We start from the raw sequence: 18,555 nt of genomic DNA, 5'->3' as shown, positions 1-18,555 counted from the left end.
CGTGACTGATGTGTGGATAGTTTTGTAACAGCTCCACACAGGCTGGAAGTTGTGGGTGAGGGTGCTTCCTTTCTTTTGCAATAGCTGTGGAGATGAATTCTGAAGCTGTTATACCGAAAACTTAATGCACTCACAGATGCTTGTGAGAGTTTTGCTGAATGTTTAAAGTATTGTACAGTTTTGGAGAAGTGTTGTCCAGTGTTGTGTGTACTGGAGGGAGGCATTACTGTTATAATTTTCACCTACAGTTAACAGGCCAAGTGGTACAAATGGTACAATTGAGAGTGAGAATGGTTGCTGAGAGATTTTATGGATTGTGACATGATTTTATTTCTGCTTACTAATGAACGGAATCATCTTAAAAGTTAAAGAGCTGGAAATGTGTTTCAGCTTATAATTCTGCTACATGGAGCCACTGGTTGCTTTTTTTTTTTCTCCTCTCCATTGGGGTTCAAAGGCTTGACAGTTTGCCATAGCTCAGCTGGTGAAATTACAAGTGTGAGTGCTTGGTGTCTTTGTGGACCTACCTGATTTACTCCGCCAGTGTGATCCAGAGGACGGATCACTGAGTTTGATGTTGGCAAGCCCCTCTGAGGTGTAGCACTGCGCTGTTGAGGCATCGCCAAGAAATCAGGAAAATTGCTGGTGTTTCCCCTTCTGGTTCAGAACTTGGTGGAGGGAAGTGCTTAATTTCTGCCACAGTTGTCCTTCTCCTCCTGGCTATTTTTACTGCTCCCAGCTCCCTCCCCCTGCCCTGTACCATTCATCTTCTGCCTGATGAAGGGGTTATATTATCTGTGCAAGAAGCAGCTGACTTTCACAATTTTTCTGTCAACTTAAATCCAGCAAGTTTTGAATGTGATACTCTGAGCATGACGATGGCAAGTTCCTCATGTCTTGAGGAGTAAGGTTATAGAGTGCTGGTAACTTTCTAGGAGTGTCTTTGTATGCAAGAAGTTAAGTGAAGTTTTCTTATTTTCCTCTTTTCTTGCTGAGTGACTTTGTGCGTTAGTTTTGATTGTTGCTGTTCATTTTTTAAAGGGCGATGACTTAGATATTTACAGCTTTTAAGGCAGCATATATCAGGCTTGTTTTTTATAGCTGGTGGTAATAGGCTGCATGACATAGTTGGCAGGCTGCTGCACAGAGCTTTGCTGCTTCAGTCTCCTGTGAAGCTTAATGTGCATTGTTTTGAATGTCTGAGTATATACTGCAGTTTATCTAGTCACGTTGGAAAGTCAGCACTTTGTTACAGTGCAGCAGTGGTTAAACTAATCAGCTGACTTTGTTTTCTAATATAAATATTTATAGCAGTGGATACAAGGAAAAGGTAGTAGCTGATCTTTATTTGAAGTTGTGCTCAAACAGACTTTTTCAGTGTCTTAGAAAGGAAGGAGTATTTTGATCCATAAACAGCTTCTGAGACTCTGGTATGTGAAATGCTGTGCTATCAAAGGCCTATTTGCTTCTGTTTTAAGCTCTGCTGGGGAGGGGGTCACATGCCCTTATGTGAGTGGTAGGACTGTCCTTTGGAAGCACACTTAGGAATACAATCAATCACCTGAGCCATTGACAGGTTTTAGTAGAGCTCTAACTTCACAACTTTTTGCTGCCTAGCATTTACAAAGTTCTAAATCATTACATTGTTTCTTATTTCATATCTGTTTTTTCAATATTTTAAATTTATTGTTGATACTATTTTATCCTCTTGAATTTGTATTCTTTCTAGTGACTTTCACATGTTAGTATTTTTATGATTGTAACATTTACAGTGATTTTGCTCAGCTGCTTGCTTCTGCTATGTGGTAAGTAGCAAAGAAATAATTTTGTTCTGCACTTGTTGGGCTTATCTTAAATATAGGATAAACCTATTTTTTAAATGCAAAGCAAAACAAGGAAATGTATGTAGAGATAAAATAATTTGAAAGATTTTACAGATTTGATGAGCCAGATTTACTGAAATTGAAGCTTTGTTTTGTCTCCTCGTATGATTTGAAATCTGATAGTTAAAACACATTTATTGTGATAAAATGGACTTTTGAAATATTGAACAGACTCAATGAAGAATAGGCCTTTCTTAAAATATAAACTTGTTAAGAAAAAGAGTTTCTGGCAAAAAGAAACACGGAAAGCTAAATATCCTATAAGAAGAGCAAACTGAAGAATATCAATAATCTGTGCATGTCTATTCTCATTTTTGATTTTTCCAGTTGATTTGATGAGAAGATCTAGTGAACTGTCCTGAGAATGTAATTTCAGAGCACTTTGCAGGAAACTCAGTATTAACTAGAGTTAATTTCAGAAGTATTTTTTGTTGTTCTTATTTTTTTAAGGACTTCTTTTTTTGCTTAAAGAAAATTAAAAGGTATTTTAATGTTTTTAATTACATTTATCCTTCCATGAACAGCATTCCTATGTTAAAATACTTTGGTCAATTAATGTATATGAATTTAGCTTATATAAACTCAAAATGTCTTCCAATGTTGGTAGGAAGCAGATTATCTTTAAAAGAAAGTTTTAATAACAGGATTCTAGCACGAAAGCTTTGGGGCTTTTTCAGCCCCCAGACGGTTCACGCATTGGCTTCATCTGGCATGTTTTATACGTGCCACTTCTCAGCACTTCTGCTTTTGTGGCAGTTGCTTTGCCCCAGCTGACCAGCTCTGCTCACTTTGGTCACCACTAGAATGTGTATGCTGGTAGGTTTCTCTTCCACTGCAGGAAAACAGGCTTGATAGCAAGACAGTCTAGTATAAATTCCCAATAATGTATGTATCAAAAACTTCAAATTTCAGTGGCAAATAATGAGGGGAAAAATTCTGAAATGTGAAAGCAGGGCTGCTGTTGCATGAACTAAACATTCTGAGCCTCAGATGTGAGGTTGCTGTATGTAATGAATGAGAATTTTTCAGATATGATGTTGATAATATCTGATATGATGTCAGATATGATAAGAAAATGGTAGTAAAAAATGCGCAGTACTGACTTGTATTGACTGTACAATTGTGATTATGCATTTTTGCTTTATATGGAAGTTAGTGTAAGGTTTGTATTTGGTTTAGTGTTGGCCTTTTAGATGCCCATTAACAACTGATGGGAGATAAGAGAGGAAAAAAAATGCAATGAATGCATTTAACTGTAAGTTCTTGTACAGCTGAGGCATGTACATTACTGCATTGAGTTTAATTTGCTATGTTCAATTTTATTTTAAAATGACTTTTCAGAGCACTTAGAAAATTTTGTTCTGAAATATGTGTTGATTTAAGTATCAGAATCTTAAAGATGATTCAAGAAAGCCTCTGTGACCACGCATATGAAGTATTAGGATTTACGTAAAAAAATTTTTTTTAATTACCACTTTCCATTTGTAGGCAGGTGATGAGAACTAACTGACTGGGCAGAGCTCAGAGAGTTGTGACTGGCAGCACAGAATATAGTTGGAGGCTTGTAGCTAGCAGTGTTCCCCAGAGGTTAGCACTGAGTCTGGTCTTGTTTAATGTCTTCGTCAGTGACCTGAGTGAAAGAATAGAGTGCTTGCTCAGAAAGTTTGCTGAGGCTTGGAGGAGAGGCTGACCCACCAGATGGCTGTGCTGCCATGCAGTGAGACCTGGGCAGGCTGGAAAGCTGGGCAGAGAGAAACGTTAGGAGGTTCAACAAGAGCAAGTGTACAGTCTTGCACCTGGGGAGAAATTATGCATCAGTACAGGTTAGGGGTTGACCTGCTGGAAGGGAGCTCTGCAGAGAAGGACCTGGGAGTTCTGGTGGGCAACAGGTTGACCATGAGCCAGCAGTGTGCCCTTGTGGCCAAGAAGGCCAATGATATCCTGGGGTGTATCAAGAAGAGTGTGACCAGCAGGTCGAGAGAGGTGACCCTCCCCATCTACTCTGCCATGGTGAGGCCACATCTGGAGTACTGGGTCCAGTTCTGGGCTTCTGTTTTGCCAGTAATTGGGGTCAGCACGAAGAACACAGGCACCAAGTTAAGTAAGTGAGTTTATCTTTACTTAAATTAAAAAAATAAAATAAAAAGTGAAATAGTACGGCAAGAATAAAACAAAATAAGGTGAAAGGATACAGAAAGAATGTAACAGAACAGTGTGATGTTTTTGTTACTACACAAAATTAACTAGTGATTAAGAAAGATACATCACCAATCGCCCAAATACTTTACCATCATCCAGATCTGCAATTGCTGGGGAACTCTGGTTGCAGCGAGGATTTGGACAGCCTTTCCCGGCAACTAGGAGGTCCTATGCAATGTGTCCACTTGTAGGTGAGGTCTCTGAACTCACTACAACGGGGTAGTACAACAATTTTACATTGTTGAATAAGCAAGCTTGCACAACTTCAAGTGCAGAAACTTCTGGTGTCATCCTCCTGTTGGATTCCACCCAAAGTCTGGCCAGGGCTCAAGGAGGAACCAAGGGAGTGTCTCTATCTATTTGGGCTTTTACCACATATTTCTCAACAAGGTCAGATGTCTGATCTCACTGCTCACAAGGTTTTACTGCCTTGTAAACATGCCTCTAAATAAGGAAAAATCTCCTATTGGTTAGTGTTGCACAATAGGTGTTACAAAAGATCTTTATAAATTGGCATCAAAATATATATTCACGTTAAAACAGCACAAAAGATAAATATTGCATTGCATGTGTGGTATAGCGTTTGGTTGTGAGGTTCATTTATAGGTCAGCTTTGGTTCAGAGCCGATTGTTCAGCCCTAAGTACTTCAGCTCCCCAGTTCAAAAAAGGCATGGATCTCTTAGGAAGTGTCCAGTGGAGAGTGACAAAGTTGATGAGGGACCTGGAGCATCACCTGTATGAGGAAAGACTGAGAGACGTGGGACTGTTCAGTCTGGGGTTGAGAAGGCTGAGCAGGGATCTCATCATTGTTTGTAAACCTCTAAAGTGCTGGAGCGAAGTCAGTGAGGGCTGGCTCTTTTTGATGCAAGCAACAGAGAAGGGGCAATGAGTAGAAACTGTAACACAGGAAGTTCCATACTAAGGCAAGGAGGAACTTCTTCACTGTGAGAATGACATAGCACTGGAACAGACTGCGCGGAGAGGTTGTGGAGTTTCCTTCTGTGCAGATATTCAGGACCCATCTGGATGCCTGCTAGGGAATCTGCTTTAGCAGAGAGGTTGGACTTGATGATCTCCAGAGGTCCCTTCCAGACCCTACAGTTCTGTGATTCTGTGATGGTGGATGGTAAAGTTGATGATTTTGTTGGTTTCTAATGCACTCTGGTATTCCTGATATTTGTGTGAAGAAGTATGTAAGACAAACAAGAGGAGTGACCTGATTTTAGTGAGGAGTTGTCTTGTTTATTTGCTTATTTTTTGAAACACCGTATTTTAGGTGCCACTTTCCCCAAGCCAGTGCATTTAGGATCACAAAAGTATCAGGAACAAATTTTATCTGTGCATCAGATGTGGATGAGTGAAACCAAGGAAAAAGCTGGTGTTCCTGATGAAGGTTTTGGACAGCAAATAACATGAGTACTTGATCTGTGATCTTGGGAGATCATAGAAATGGGAATTGTCAAACCTGACAGTCAAACAGAGAAAAGCTTAAATCTGTAAATTTTTTTATTGACGCAAAAAGAAGTGGATTTGAGGTTTTTTATAAAGGAAGATAGTAACACCTGGATTCTGTCACCTGAGTCATCATCCTTCTACATTTTCTCACAGAAATTCTGAGGTCAAGTCCTCTGCAGTGGTGGAATGGAATTAATACCCAATAGCAAGAGCACTGTGCCAGAATTACTACTTGCCCTTTCCCCCTCCGCACAGTTGCTACCTAACTCACGTCAGTAATATTTCCTGTGAATCCTGTCTCAATGTCTGACCAGAGCTATTGCTGCCTTGGAGATGCTGAGCATCTTGGTGTTGATCTAATGTAGAAATCAAGTTAGCATTGAGGTAGATGGTGTCCTTATATGTCTCAGTAGTCTAGCAGGCACTCCCAGCAGACAGCCCTGGATGTAAGGTGTAAATGAAGTGGTGGCTGTTAAATCTTTAGCTGTTATTCTGAACAAAAGAAAATAATTCTGTAATAGTGCTTCTCAATTTATGTAATAGCTTTGTGGTTGTTTGTCTAGCAAGCAGGAATGTAGGTTCCATGTTACGCTTGCATTTCAGTGCATTCTGAAACTTATGAGAAAGCTTATGAGAAATACTGAGTGTATCCTCTGCCCTTTTACTTAGGCTTCGCCCATGGGTTTCATAGGACTGGAAAGATTAGTGAAGCAGAGTTGGTGGCTCAGTGACAAAAAATTCACTTGGGAGGAAGGCAAATACATGTCACATCAGGCATATTGTTACTTTTAGGGGGGAGTGGGTAAGGTGAAAATAAAGACTAACTTCTTGTAGTCCATTTCATGTCTTAGCATTGCACTGTTATGTAAGTGCAGCTTCTGATTTGGAACTTTACCTGCCTGAAGAAATTTACTATGAGGAATTTGCCATGGGATAGTGTTCCACAGGCAGTATGAAATGACCGTGGGAGATTCCACAGAATCCAGCATATATCAACTTGAAATTTAACTACTCATCACCCTCTACGCCATGCTGGTTCACTGTTTTGTTTTTTTTTTTTTTTCCTTTTGGTTGTTCTTCCTAGTGTGCAATAACTGCTGGTAATTTACTCTCTTCTATGCTATAACTGGCAGAAAAGTGGCGTTAGCTGTGCCCCAGGTACTTGTTGTCTTTACCTTTCTAGGAATCCTTTATTCAAATTAAGCATAACATTTAAAGCTATAATAACACTTCGTGATTTCTTGCATCATCTATTAGAATGTTAGAAAGATAATTAGTTACTTTACTATCTATAACTATTCCACCACAACCCTCTGCATTGCTGCTGTTTAGTGTGTATATTCTTTCCTCCCTGATCCTTTTTGCTTTGTGTTGTGTGTGTGTGTAGGAGTTCTTTTTTTTTTATTTTAACCTGCTTGACCTGCTCTGTTTGTACCTTATTGCTCACTGATGTTCAATATTTTGTATGGAATTTAGAGTCAAGAAGATTAAGACCTTGCGGTTCAGGACAGTTCAGCTGTGTTGCTGGCTCCACTTGTAAGGCATTTCTGTGCACTATAATATGTGACGCTGTTGGCACTGTCAGACTGTTCATCATCTGCTGTCAGACAGCAGGTCAGCACTGCAAACTAAACAGCACTTGGCTACTTGAATTCAAGAATCTAATATATTCCCCCCAGTAAGACCTGCAGTCTGGATTGAATAATCCCAGCTTTATATTTTGTCATATTGTCTGCTTTGTGGTGAACACAGCTATTCTCCTTTAACTATTCATTTTCTTTAAAGGAAGTCAAGATAGTGTGCAGCTGAAGGTTACTTGAACTTATCTAGGACAGCTGTTCACTTGAGTGAAGCTGGAATTCTTGAAAAGCTAAGCAATTGCTTACTGGTTTTTGAGAAAAGATTCTGTTTTCAGGTAAGCTTTGAAAAAACGTCCTTCATGCTTCAACTGCTTTAGACTTTTAGCAGCTGCCAAATGGAATATGCCAATAATCAAAAACTGGTTATTATATATGCTGAACAAAATTTTTTGGAAAGTCTTACGAATTTCTCTATGGGGTGTGCATATTTCTTGCCACCATTTCCCAAGAGAATAAGTGTGTTGTCTTCTCACCACCTGTATCTTTGAATATCTTTTTTTTTTCTTTTCTCTGTTTATCCTGTCATCTATCTTAAAACTTACTCTGTGCCCTTTTGAGAACACCATCGTGATTTTGGTGTTATGTTTCTGGTTTTTTTGTTGTTACAGTAGAGTATTTATTATTCATATTAGACCTCAAATGGAAGTACTGAGGTTCAGTTAATGGTCCTGTAGACTGCAACCTTAATTGCTCGGAGGCACTGTTTGAGGAAACAGTGTACCCTGAGGACACTATGTCCTTAAAAGGATAGGAAAATTGAGTCCTTAGCACAGTATGGTTTCTGTCCAAGAAATGCATTCAGGTCTTGCTTAAATAAGAGCAACAAACACTCCATGTTTCTTGCTGTGCCACTGTTCCTTGTTATTCTAGATGTGTAGACCAGTAGTCAGAAATAAGTATTTTGTGGTATCTCACATTATCCAGAAAGTTTTTAAAAGTGCTTTTCATCAAAGAAGCTTTGTTTGGTGACTTATAGTTATGGAGATGAAAATATGAGCTGTTAAATCTCTTGACATCAATTTCTGTTTTATTATAATCAAACTCTGAGCTTGGTAGGACTAAATTATAATGTGGAACCACAGCCCATATTTACAATACAATACTTTACTTCAAAAGTGATGTCAAATAGATTGAAGAGAGGAAGAACTTTAGTGGAGAAGTGTGATCAGTGTGAATTAACTTACTTAGCATTTCTAGTGCAGAGACATTCAATATAGTGATAACATGTCATCAGTAAATAGCAGTAGATATTGACAATTTGTGATTATTTAATATCTTCCAGGTTATTGGAGATGGTGATTTGACAAATAAGATTTCCGATATGAACAAAGTAAAAACATCATCTGAAAAAAGGTGAGTTTAGTGACTTCTCAGCATCAAGACATTTGAGATTTATGAAGAAGCAATCGTTACGTTAAATAAAATATTGTTTGTCTCTTACGGTAGCGTGAATTGATGTTCTGAAACACTGAGGAAGTTTTCACTGATTAGCGTAAAGTAACTTCACTTTTAATGAATAATTGTCCACACTTAAAATTTTCCAGCATTTATTCTCAGATGTATCCATGTGTAGTTTCATATGCATTCAGTTTCACTGAAAGAAATACCAATTACTTTCACGCAGATTCTGGTGAAACAACAAAGGTTTTTACTGAAGGAATTAAAGGATAAATTTCTAACACTGCACAGGAAGTCACAAAATGTATGTAATTATACAGCAATTCTACAATCCAACAATACAAGCAAATTAAATTACAGAAGAGTTTGTTATTTTTGTGATAGCTCATCTTAACAAATATTTGAAAAATCTATATGATTAACTGTGGAAGGCAACGTCACAGTAGACATAAGGAACTGCTGAAGGACTTAAAGTTTTATTCTTTTCTTGAACTAGTTGAACCACTTTGTTTCATCAAACCATCTGATCTGATGTTTTAGAAAAATTCTCAGTGCAGCAAAATAGGCTGTTGTGGCTTCAATTCTAGTTCTCTGAAATTCCAGATCTTTTCTAAATGAGTGAATGGATATATCTTGGGATGGATTTATAATTTGTAAGAAGGTTATATCCCAATTTAAATGAAAACATTTAAATTTGTCTTAATTTGCACCAGTGGAGGTGACCCACTGTTGGTTCTGTCACTGCTGATACACACCACTCACCCCTTCACTTGCTCACATCCACTAGTTTGTCTCCACAGATGTTCAGCAAACATTGATGAATGTCAACAGGTGCTGTGTTTTCTACATGTATTACACACCTTTGCTTCATAGTCACTTCTGTGTCAGGCGCCATTTTGTCAGACTGCCACTCTGTTGCAACTGGCTGCACAGCTACAAAATGTAATATAATATTGGTGGCATTATTCAACTTCTATTGCCATACCAACTTCTACCTCTTAGGTCATGGAACAGCATAATAAATAGGGGGCTTTTGGAGCAACCCTTGTATGAAGAATTGCGCTTGTTTTCCAATCAAGATGAACTACAGAAGTGAAATAGCTGTTCTGTGTACTATTCTCGTGGGACTTCTGGGACTTCCGCTTTTAGTGTTTGGGTTTTTCTGTTGTTGTTGTGGGTATTTGGTTTTGTTTTGTTTTTATTTTTTTTTCTAATCTAGTATTTGATATCCTGCTTAATGTAAATATCTAAATGAAGGTAAAAATTATTTCTTTTAGTGTTTCTACCAGTTCTCGGACTATGTCTTTGCTGTCACAGCTGGAGAAGATTAATTTGGACTCTGTTTTGGGAGAAGCAGATAATGCCAGATATGTTACTGCAAAGATCCTTCATTTGGTCCAGAGTCAGGGTAAACAACTGGGTTTTTTCTTTCTAATAGTTTTCCTTTTGAGCCTTCCTCCCTCAGTTTCTTTCTTGCTGGACTTTTAATTTTTGCTTCTACTTGCAAAGCTTTATTATCTGTCTGTTTCTCTAATGGTTTGTTAAAGGCACCTGTCTAAGACCATGTTTAATGTTATCTGGTATAGTATTGGTTACACTGAATGCATTTTGTATTGTCAATACAACATATTTTTTATTATTTATATTATACATAAACTTTTTACTTAAAAAAAACTGCATATGTATATTATACTTAATCTGTAAGGATACCTACTGTGATACTGTCATATTTGATGCATTGTAAAATATGTAACTGCTCCAGTTAAATTAATATAAAAGGAAGCATTCTTCTTTTAATAAATCATAGAATCATTAAAGTTGGAAGAAGACATCAAAAATCATCTAGTTAAACTGTCTACGTATTACCAGCATACCCACTAATCACGTTCCTAAGTGCCATATGTACATGTTTCCTTAACACCTCCAGGGATGGTGACTCCACCACATCTCTGAGCAGCCTGTTTCAATACCTTACCACTCCTTCTCAGAATAAATTCTTCCTAATATCCAACCTGAACCTCTCCTAGTGTAACTTAAAGCCGTTACCTTTTGTCCTGCTACTGGTTACCTGGGAGAAGACTGACCCCCACCTCCTTTCAACCTCCTTTCAACCTCCTTTCAGGTCATTGTAGAGAGTGATAAGGTTTCCTCTGAGCCTCATCTTCTCCAGACTGAACAATTCCAGCTCCCTCAGCCGCTCCCCATAAGGCTTATGCTTTAGACCTTTCACAGCTTTGTTGCCCTTCTCTGGACGTGCTCCAGGGCCTTGATGTCTTTCTTGTAATGAGAGGAACAAAACTGATACTTGGAAAAATACCTTCATATGAAGAATAAGCTGTTTACTGTTAAAACAGTTCATTTTTAGTTTTAATGCTGCTCAGAAGTGACATGTTACTACAGTAGACTAGTATACTGTAGCTGCTTCAAAAGTAATGCCTCGTATTTATTTCCATGGAAACTACAACGGATATAAAGAGCACAGTAACACCATTTGATAGAGCAAATTCCCAGCTACAAAACACTATTTCTCAGCATTTTTGCCAGCAATGAACAATGGCCTGCATGCCATACTCATAAAAATCTGCACCATTAGAGATGTTTTGCTGTCACTACTGCTGGAACACACCACCCACTGTAATCACATCCCCTGTTTGGTCTCCATAAATACTCAGTGAGTGTCTGTGTTATTTTTTCCACACAGAGGAATTCAGTGACACTCCTTTGTTTCATACACGCTTCCATGTCAGACACCATTTTGTCAGACTGCCCCTCTGCTGCCATCTGTCACACAGCAACAGAATGTAACAGAATATTGGTGGGAAGGTTCAGCCTCTACTGCCATAACATCAGAATCCACTTTTGATGTTGTGGGCCCACATTACGAATAGGAGACATTACTTTTGGAGCACACATCGTAAATGAGTCTATGACTTGAACTCATAAATATATTGAATTACAGCTGCTTTTGCTCTACTTCTTACCCTCTCTTTCAAATGTTGTTTATTGCTAGCCCTGTTCAGGCTATCTTCACTTTTCAGACTGTTTTAAAATTTATGTTCAAACTGAAGGCAAGAATGTCTAATAATATAATACTAAACACTACAGTAGCTAATACATTAAAACAAAAACAACTTATTTCTCACCAACAGAAAAAACCAGGAAGGAGATGACTTCTAAGGGTTCCAGTGCAATAGAAGTTATCCTATCAACCCTAGAGGTAAAACCTTCTAATCTCTGTGCTTTTGTGGACATTGCAAGTTTTCATATTGTCCTTGGGTTTGGTATTATTAAATATGTAGCTATCCTTCCTTATCTCTAAAACTTGATTTTGTCAAAGAATTGTAATGATTAGGTAGGGTCTGGAAGCATTGCGCTTAATTATTTCTCTCCCTTTTTTCCAAATATTTCCATTAATATTTCATACTAAGAACTAGATTTTAATGGGTTTTATGGTGAACTCAGGCTGCCTGATGGGATGGTTAGATGGACAGTAACATCTTAAGTTCTGTTTGATTTTTGTGGTGGAAATTTTCTTTGAGCTTTAAATATCTAAGATGATACTGGATTTCTAAATTAAGCAAAGTAATATCTCTATTTTTTATTGCAGAATACAAGAGATCCTCAAACTATTCTAAATATATTGAGTATTCTCATTGAATTAGTCTCAGTTGGTAAGTGTTTATTAACGAATGGTGATTATACTCTTATATTCTTCTGCAGACTTTTTATTTATTTATTTATTTTCCCCTGAAGTTTGCTAAGGTTTATATGCATTCTGTGCTTCGGAAGCATCAAAAGATCATAAAGACTGAAGTGACTTTTCAAATAATCTTTCATACATTAATAATTTATGTTGCTATAAATCTAAGACAAGCATGCCTTTACTGTTGTGCAGTCACATTTGAAGAAAATATTGCTATAAGCATTACTATTTGAAGCCTTTCTTTCTGGTTATTATAGTTTAGATATTTAACTGCTCTTCAGCTATGACAGTCTCAACTGAGTTTTGATTACTAGGTGGCGGTCGGAGAGCAAGCATCTTGGTCACCAAAGGAGGGACGCAGATCTTGTTGCAGCTGCTTTTGAATGCAAGCAAAGAATCTCCACCAAATGAAGAATTAATGGTGCTTCTTCATACCCTTCTTGCAAAAATTGGTCCAAAAGGTGATAGTGAACATATTTTAGAAACTTTGAGGTTTTGTAGTTGAAACCTAGTAAAATTTTTCCCTTTTTTACTGTCCAAGCATCCATGCACTTCAGAAGTGGTAGAGGAAAAAAAAAAAGGAGGACTAGATTAGAGGGGAGGGAAAATTTGTAAAAATAGACATGCAGAGTTAACGTATCACTTGAAAGAATTCACAGTTTATTTCACTTTCATATTTTAATGATAATATCAAAACTGATTTGATTGATCAAATTTGATTGATTTGACTTTTTTTGTGTGTGTCAGACAAAAAGATTGGCATGAAAGCAAGAATTAATGGTGCCCTGAACATATCACTGAATTTAGTGAAGCAGAATTTGCAGAACCATAGGCTAATATTACCATGTCTTCAAGTATTAAGAGTTTATTCAACTAACTGTAAGTATTGCAGATCATTCTTTTCTTTCCCATGTGATTCCATTTTTTTTTATACAGATGTGGTTAAAATATAGCATCTAAATATTTGTTTAATGTTAAATGGTTAGTCACTATGGTTACTTGATAATTTGATTTTTATTTTGTCAGATTGCTTAAAAGTCTAGTAAAATCTGTGAAGTGTATGTATTCTTCTTGCATATCTTTGGGTTTTTGTTCAGTGTATGGTTGGAGTTGTTTAACTAATGTAATTAATTATATACAACTTGAGGGCATCTCATTTGCATAAGTGCTGGTACTTTATGATCTAAACCAGGAATGCTGACATTGTACTTGCAAAAACACTTCTATACGTGCTCATGAGTTTTTGCTTTTTACTGTATTTTTATTCTAATTCATAGCTCCTAAGTTAAAACGTAGCTCACACAGGTATTATTAATAATTCAGTGTTTGTGTGGATAGTAGGAAATGGTGAAAATAGTGTGGTTCTCACTGTACTTCTCTTGATGAGTGCTAAAGATTTTTCTATTGAACTAAAAATGGCAATTTAGCCTTCTAAATACATGTCTGAAGGTGAAAACATAATCACATTCTTCTGAGAGAACTGACTTAATATCCTCTATGATTAGTGGACATTTTTTGAGGACATTCAGGTAAGCATGTAGAATTTGTAAAGTCCCAGTGCTTTGTGCGGAAGCTTTGTTTCCTTTGAGCTGTATGATAATGAGGTAAAATACTTTTAAATGGGAGAAGTTAATAGAGCTAGTCACGTAGCTTAGCTAAAAACTTACTTCAGCCTGAACATGAGAGTCTCTATTTCGGATTCTGCTTAGATCACGTCTGTCTTTCTGTATTTCCCACTCTTTACAAACAGAAAAAATTGTAGTTTATTTCAGTTTGCTGGGTAGCATTACTTACAGTTTCTTTCCATTTGCTACTAGAATAGAGTGCTAATTTTCATTAACTTACACTATTGTAATAGTGCTGCTAATCATGACAACTTTGGAACTTGGGTTTAAGAATTGAATTCTACTAATGCGGCATTTATTATGTTGAAGTTCACACTGCTTAGTTGCTGTCTTCTGTTTTGCTAGGACTGTGTCTTGCTGAGCTTAGTTGGCAGTTGAATTCCTGTGTTTGTATGAGCTATACAGTGTGCATTCCTTGAACAACAGTCTTACCACTATTTCTCCTAATTTGTACCTTTCTCTCTGTATTATTATTTTTTATTTTCTGAAAATCTGCATGCATAACATTTGGTTCAGGAAAGGTTAAATGGGGCAATGCTGATTGGCATTTTTATACTTTACAGCAAATGATTGACTTTCAGATACTGGCAAGTAAACCTATCTATCCTGGTGCTGAAGGATAATATCAAATCATAGATCCTGATAGCCTCAAAATTTTAGATACGATGCTGTCTCAAACTGTGAGCTTTATGGCAAAATCATTTTAATAATTTATCTTAGTAACAAAGGAATCAGAAGCATGCATTAGAAGTAGTGTTTGATTTTATCTGTGAAGCAGTAATATTTTGTGTATTTTGTTTTTTTTCTTTTGCAAGTTTTACAAGGATTGGATTTATACAACGATTATGTGAACAATAGTGTCAGCTTGTCATAATCATTCTGTTTTTCAGAATGTACTTGCCTGGATTTTAGTTTGAGAGTACTGATTTTCTTTTGCCTTTCTAGTTATACCATATTAAAATGGCTTTAATTTTTTTTTTATCTCTTCCAGCTGTAAATGCCGTGTCCTTAGGAAAGAATGGAGTAGTAGAACTGATGTTTAAGATCATTGGACCTTTTAGTAAGAAGAACACTAGCCTTATGAAGTAAGTAATGTCTATTTGGAGAGTATTTGGAGTATTTGGAGCAAACTTTACATGTGTTTCAATTTTTTTTTTTAATGAATAGGAGTATTAGAGATATCAAATGTAGCTTACATTTGTAAGTTAAAGAGATGTGGGTGGGAGAGCTACAAATCTGATAATTTTACCCAGTAGAGTAACACTGGGTAGAATAAGTAGAATATTTCAATGCCCAGTTACAATCCATGTAAAAGAGTACAAATGTTATTTTTTACCACCAGTATTCCTGCAAGCAAGCTGTACATATGCTACCCGCTATCCCCATATAAGGGCAAACTGATCGGTACAATGCTATCAATTTTTGTCTGTTGAATAATCTTCCAAATCTTCTTTGTGATTTCAGAGTGACATTAGTGTAAGAGAATTTTCTTTGTGTCCTACATCAAAGCAATTAGGAAGCACCAACAATACCAGTCTAGCTAACTATAGTGTAAAACCAAATTTCTTTGGGTACTTTAAACTAGTGGCGTTAGGTATTTTATTATATTTAGGTGTGTGGGGGGGTATTTTTTTTTTTGCAAGGGAGGGCGGGTGCAGAGAAGTTAGGATAAAAAAGAGCAAGTGTATCTTACTGAAAATAGCCTTTTCGTTACACACTACTAACGTTTCTAAATGCATACCTGTGGGAAACCAATTTTTTTGCCTGCTTAACAAAATAATAATTTTGTTTGCTTCATATTCTAGCTATGTTATGTTATGTTATCTAAAACAGACGATACTTGTGGTCAGTGGAGTATGTTTTAAAAAACAAGCACTGCCCCTTTAAGTCCCAGCTAAAATTAAACACATGAACTTACTATTCCGTGATGTGAGTAATCTTGATATCCTTGTTTATGGCCTGAGATCAGATGTGTGAAGTCTATCCTTACAAAGAGGGTAAAAATAAGTATGTAAGTTTTCTAGTTGTACTTCTTGACTTAGTTGAGACAAGATATTTATGTGCAAAAAATCTTGTATGATCTTGAATTATAGTACACATTGATGAGCATTACTCCCCTATATTCATAAACTGCTCATTTTGACTTATGGTTTTCTAAAACAGTGTATTTTGTTTTACAGAAGTACTTGCTCTACTGCTAAGATAAAAACATGGGTGTTAGAAATATCCACTGAATATAGTTCATAAACTTTGCATTGCCACTTAATGCTGTTTCTTGCAGAGTGAGAATTTATATAGCATTTATGTTTTTAAATTTCACCATCAGATTTCAGATATAAAAGAGATGCATGGTATTTTAATAAAACCAAATTTTTAGGGCCAAGTCTGTGATATAGTGCAACCAGGAAAACAGTTAGGGTAGATGCTAAAGAAATCTGCTAGCTCTACTTTTTTTTTTTAATAGCTTTACAATGTTGTAGATGAAGTTCACTAGTTGTTTGTTGTTTGACTATTCTTGTTATGTTGACAGGGTTGCTTTAGACACACTTGCTGCATTGCTAAAATCAAGTAAGTTTTTGACTACAAGAAACTATTTGTCTAGTTGAGATAAATATGTGTGTGTATAAACATATAAATGTGTGTTTATGTAGAAAAAAGAGTAGAACTAGTGCTAAGTCTGTGGCCAAAACAAAATAATGGACAAGTTGTTTAAAAATAAAGTTACAGTTCTGTCTGCAGTCTCTGGTACTTCAATTTTTCTGTGGTACATATACATAATAATTAGTTACTGTTTCTTCAGTTCTGCAGCAGAAAGGTTGCACAGCTTCCGCAGAATTGGTGTGGAACCAAGGTGGAGAGATAACCTTTTATATTCATTCATCTCAGCTCTTCAGACAAGATATCTGTAGCTTCTCTCATATACATCTTCTTCGTACAAATACCTGAAAATATCTATTGGATGTCGCGGAAAATAGGCAGTTCCTTTGGGTACCTTTCTGATGAACAGGTTGTTAAAGACAAGACTGCTGGTGATGCCCATGAAGTGCTACCAGGGGTAACAAAACAATGACCTGTTCTCAGACATTGGCTGTGTCAGCTGATGGCAGTGGATAACTGACAAATGCCATCGGTGTTGATTTTGCACTAAGATTATAACTGACAAGAGAGAAAAAATTCATTCTCTCTAAACAGTTGCATAAAAGCTACAGCATTCCTAGTAGTTCTCATAGAGTTTGGTAAGAGCTGAGGCATATTTATATTTTCAGAAAACTATTTCAGATGTACAAGAGGAAAAGTCTTTGCTGCTTATTACACAGTGCTGAGTTCTCTCAGATTTGAACAGGACTGATACTTTGGTGTTATGGATTTGTGTTTTTACTAATGTGGGGGTTTCTCCCTGGGAAATTCAGGGAGGGAAATATTTATGAATTGTTATTGGTATTCTGTTCTGTGAACTTGCTGTCAAGTTTGGTATTCAGGAAAGAAATCAAATGTTGAAAAGGTACGTATTTGAAAAAGGAAGTCTTGTGCATTTATTTGAGATGAGTCTTATTTAGTCATGAGGGATCTTGACATTGTAACTTTCTACATTTCATGTAAGTAAATCTTTTCATAAAAATATTAATTTCTGTGTGTAGAGTGCAGCTGGCATACTGATTACCCAACTCGTGTAGTGTTTGGAGTTCAAGTATTTTGTGTGAGTGACTGTTGCTGCAATACCATATGGGTTACAAACAGCAGGAAAGTTTATTTCAAATCCTGTGCTTACGCTGTGTTTTGATAGTGATATATATATTTTTTTAATTTGCTATCTGACATTGTCTTACAGTTACCTTTTAGTGGTAATCCACATTGTTCTTCTGGTAAAATGAAGAAACTACATGCAGTGTTACTCTGAAGAACTAAGTATAGAGTATTGGAGTTGATCATTTAGTCACTTTTCATGGGAGTAGTATTTCCTATGCTTGCTCTTTAAAATGATACTTATTCATATAATTTTGTATAGGGCAAGCGAAGAATGTCACTGGTCAATAAATTAACGCAAAATAGAAAATCAAATGGTGTTGATTTTGAAAATTGCAGTAGTAATTTACAGCATTTGTACACTTATACACTTGCCATTTATTACATGCATTAATTATATTGTGTTCTAGTTAAATTTTTTTTTCTAGTACTCATTTTTCTAAACTTGCTCATGTTCGAATTGGGATTTTAATTAAAAGAATAGTAGTGCGAAAACCATCAACTTTATTTCCATCTTGGAGCAAGAATAACTAGATACTAGATTCTAGATACTAGATTCATTTTAACAAGGTGGAAATATGTACAGAAATTCTGCTAATCACTTTTATATTCATAATATTTTGCCTATTAGATATTGTATTATAGACTTTGATATGTATACTTCCCAACTGTAAAAAGTAGTTAAATGAAAAATTCACTTCCACAACTGATGTATGTGTGGCTTAGAATGAGTTAGTTAAAAGTTTGGCAATACTGACTCACAGGGAGGAAATAGGGCTTTTAAGAAATGTCTTGAAAATAAGGAAACAGACTTGCTACAGTTTTGATTATTACTTTGATGTAATGCACTGCCAAGTGTGGCTGAAGTAATACCTTCAATGAAGTAGTTCAGTAACTTGTGTAAAAA

At 36.4% G+C, this 18,555-nt stretch overlaps 1 protein-coding gene across 12 annotated transcripts in view; it reads left to right on the top strand.

Annotated features, from left to right (window-relative positions):
* Positions 1–18,555, top strand: part of AGTPBP1 (ATP/GTP binding protein 1) — a 68,614-nt gene that overhangs the window by 10,450 nt on the left and 39,609 nt on the right. For all 12 annotated transcript variants that reach the window (XR_002433143.1, XR_002433145.1, XR_002433144.1 and 9 more), the window contains 9 exons: positions 7,324–7,453; positions 8,461–8,531; positions 9,854–9,984; positions 11,726–11,793; positions 12,184–12,247; positions 12,594–12,740; positions 13,027–13,158; positions 14,896–14,989; positions 16,435–16,472. Coding sequence is in view for 9 of the 12 variants with exons in the window: in XM_021379539.1 (XP_021235214.1) it covers positions 8,500–8,531; positions 9,854–9,984; positions 11,726–11,793; positions 12,184–12,247; positions 12,594–12,740; positions 13,027–13,158; positions 14,896–14,989; positions 16,435–16,472 (706 nt within the window). In the remaining 3 variants the exon portion in view is untranslated. The remainder of the gene's footprint in view (positions 1–7,323; positions 7,454–8,460; positions 8,532–9,853; positions 9,985–11,725; positions 11,794–12,183; positions 12,248–12,593; positions 12,741–13,026; positions 13,159–14,895; positions 14,990–16,434; positions 16,473–18,555) is intronic.

The sequence above is a fragment of the Numida meleagris genome, chromosome Z (genome assembly GCF_002078875.1).
Source record: "Numida meleagris isolate 19003 breed g44 Domestic line chromosome Z, NumMel1.0, whole genome shotgun sequence".
NCBI classification, from domain to species: domain Eukaryota; kingdom Metazoa; phylum Chordata; class Aves; order Galliformes; family Numididae; genus Numida; species Numida meleagris.
Note: the sequence above shows the minus strand (reverse complement) of the source record. Positions and strands in the feature narration are given on the sequence as shown.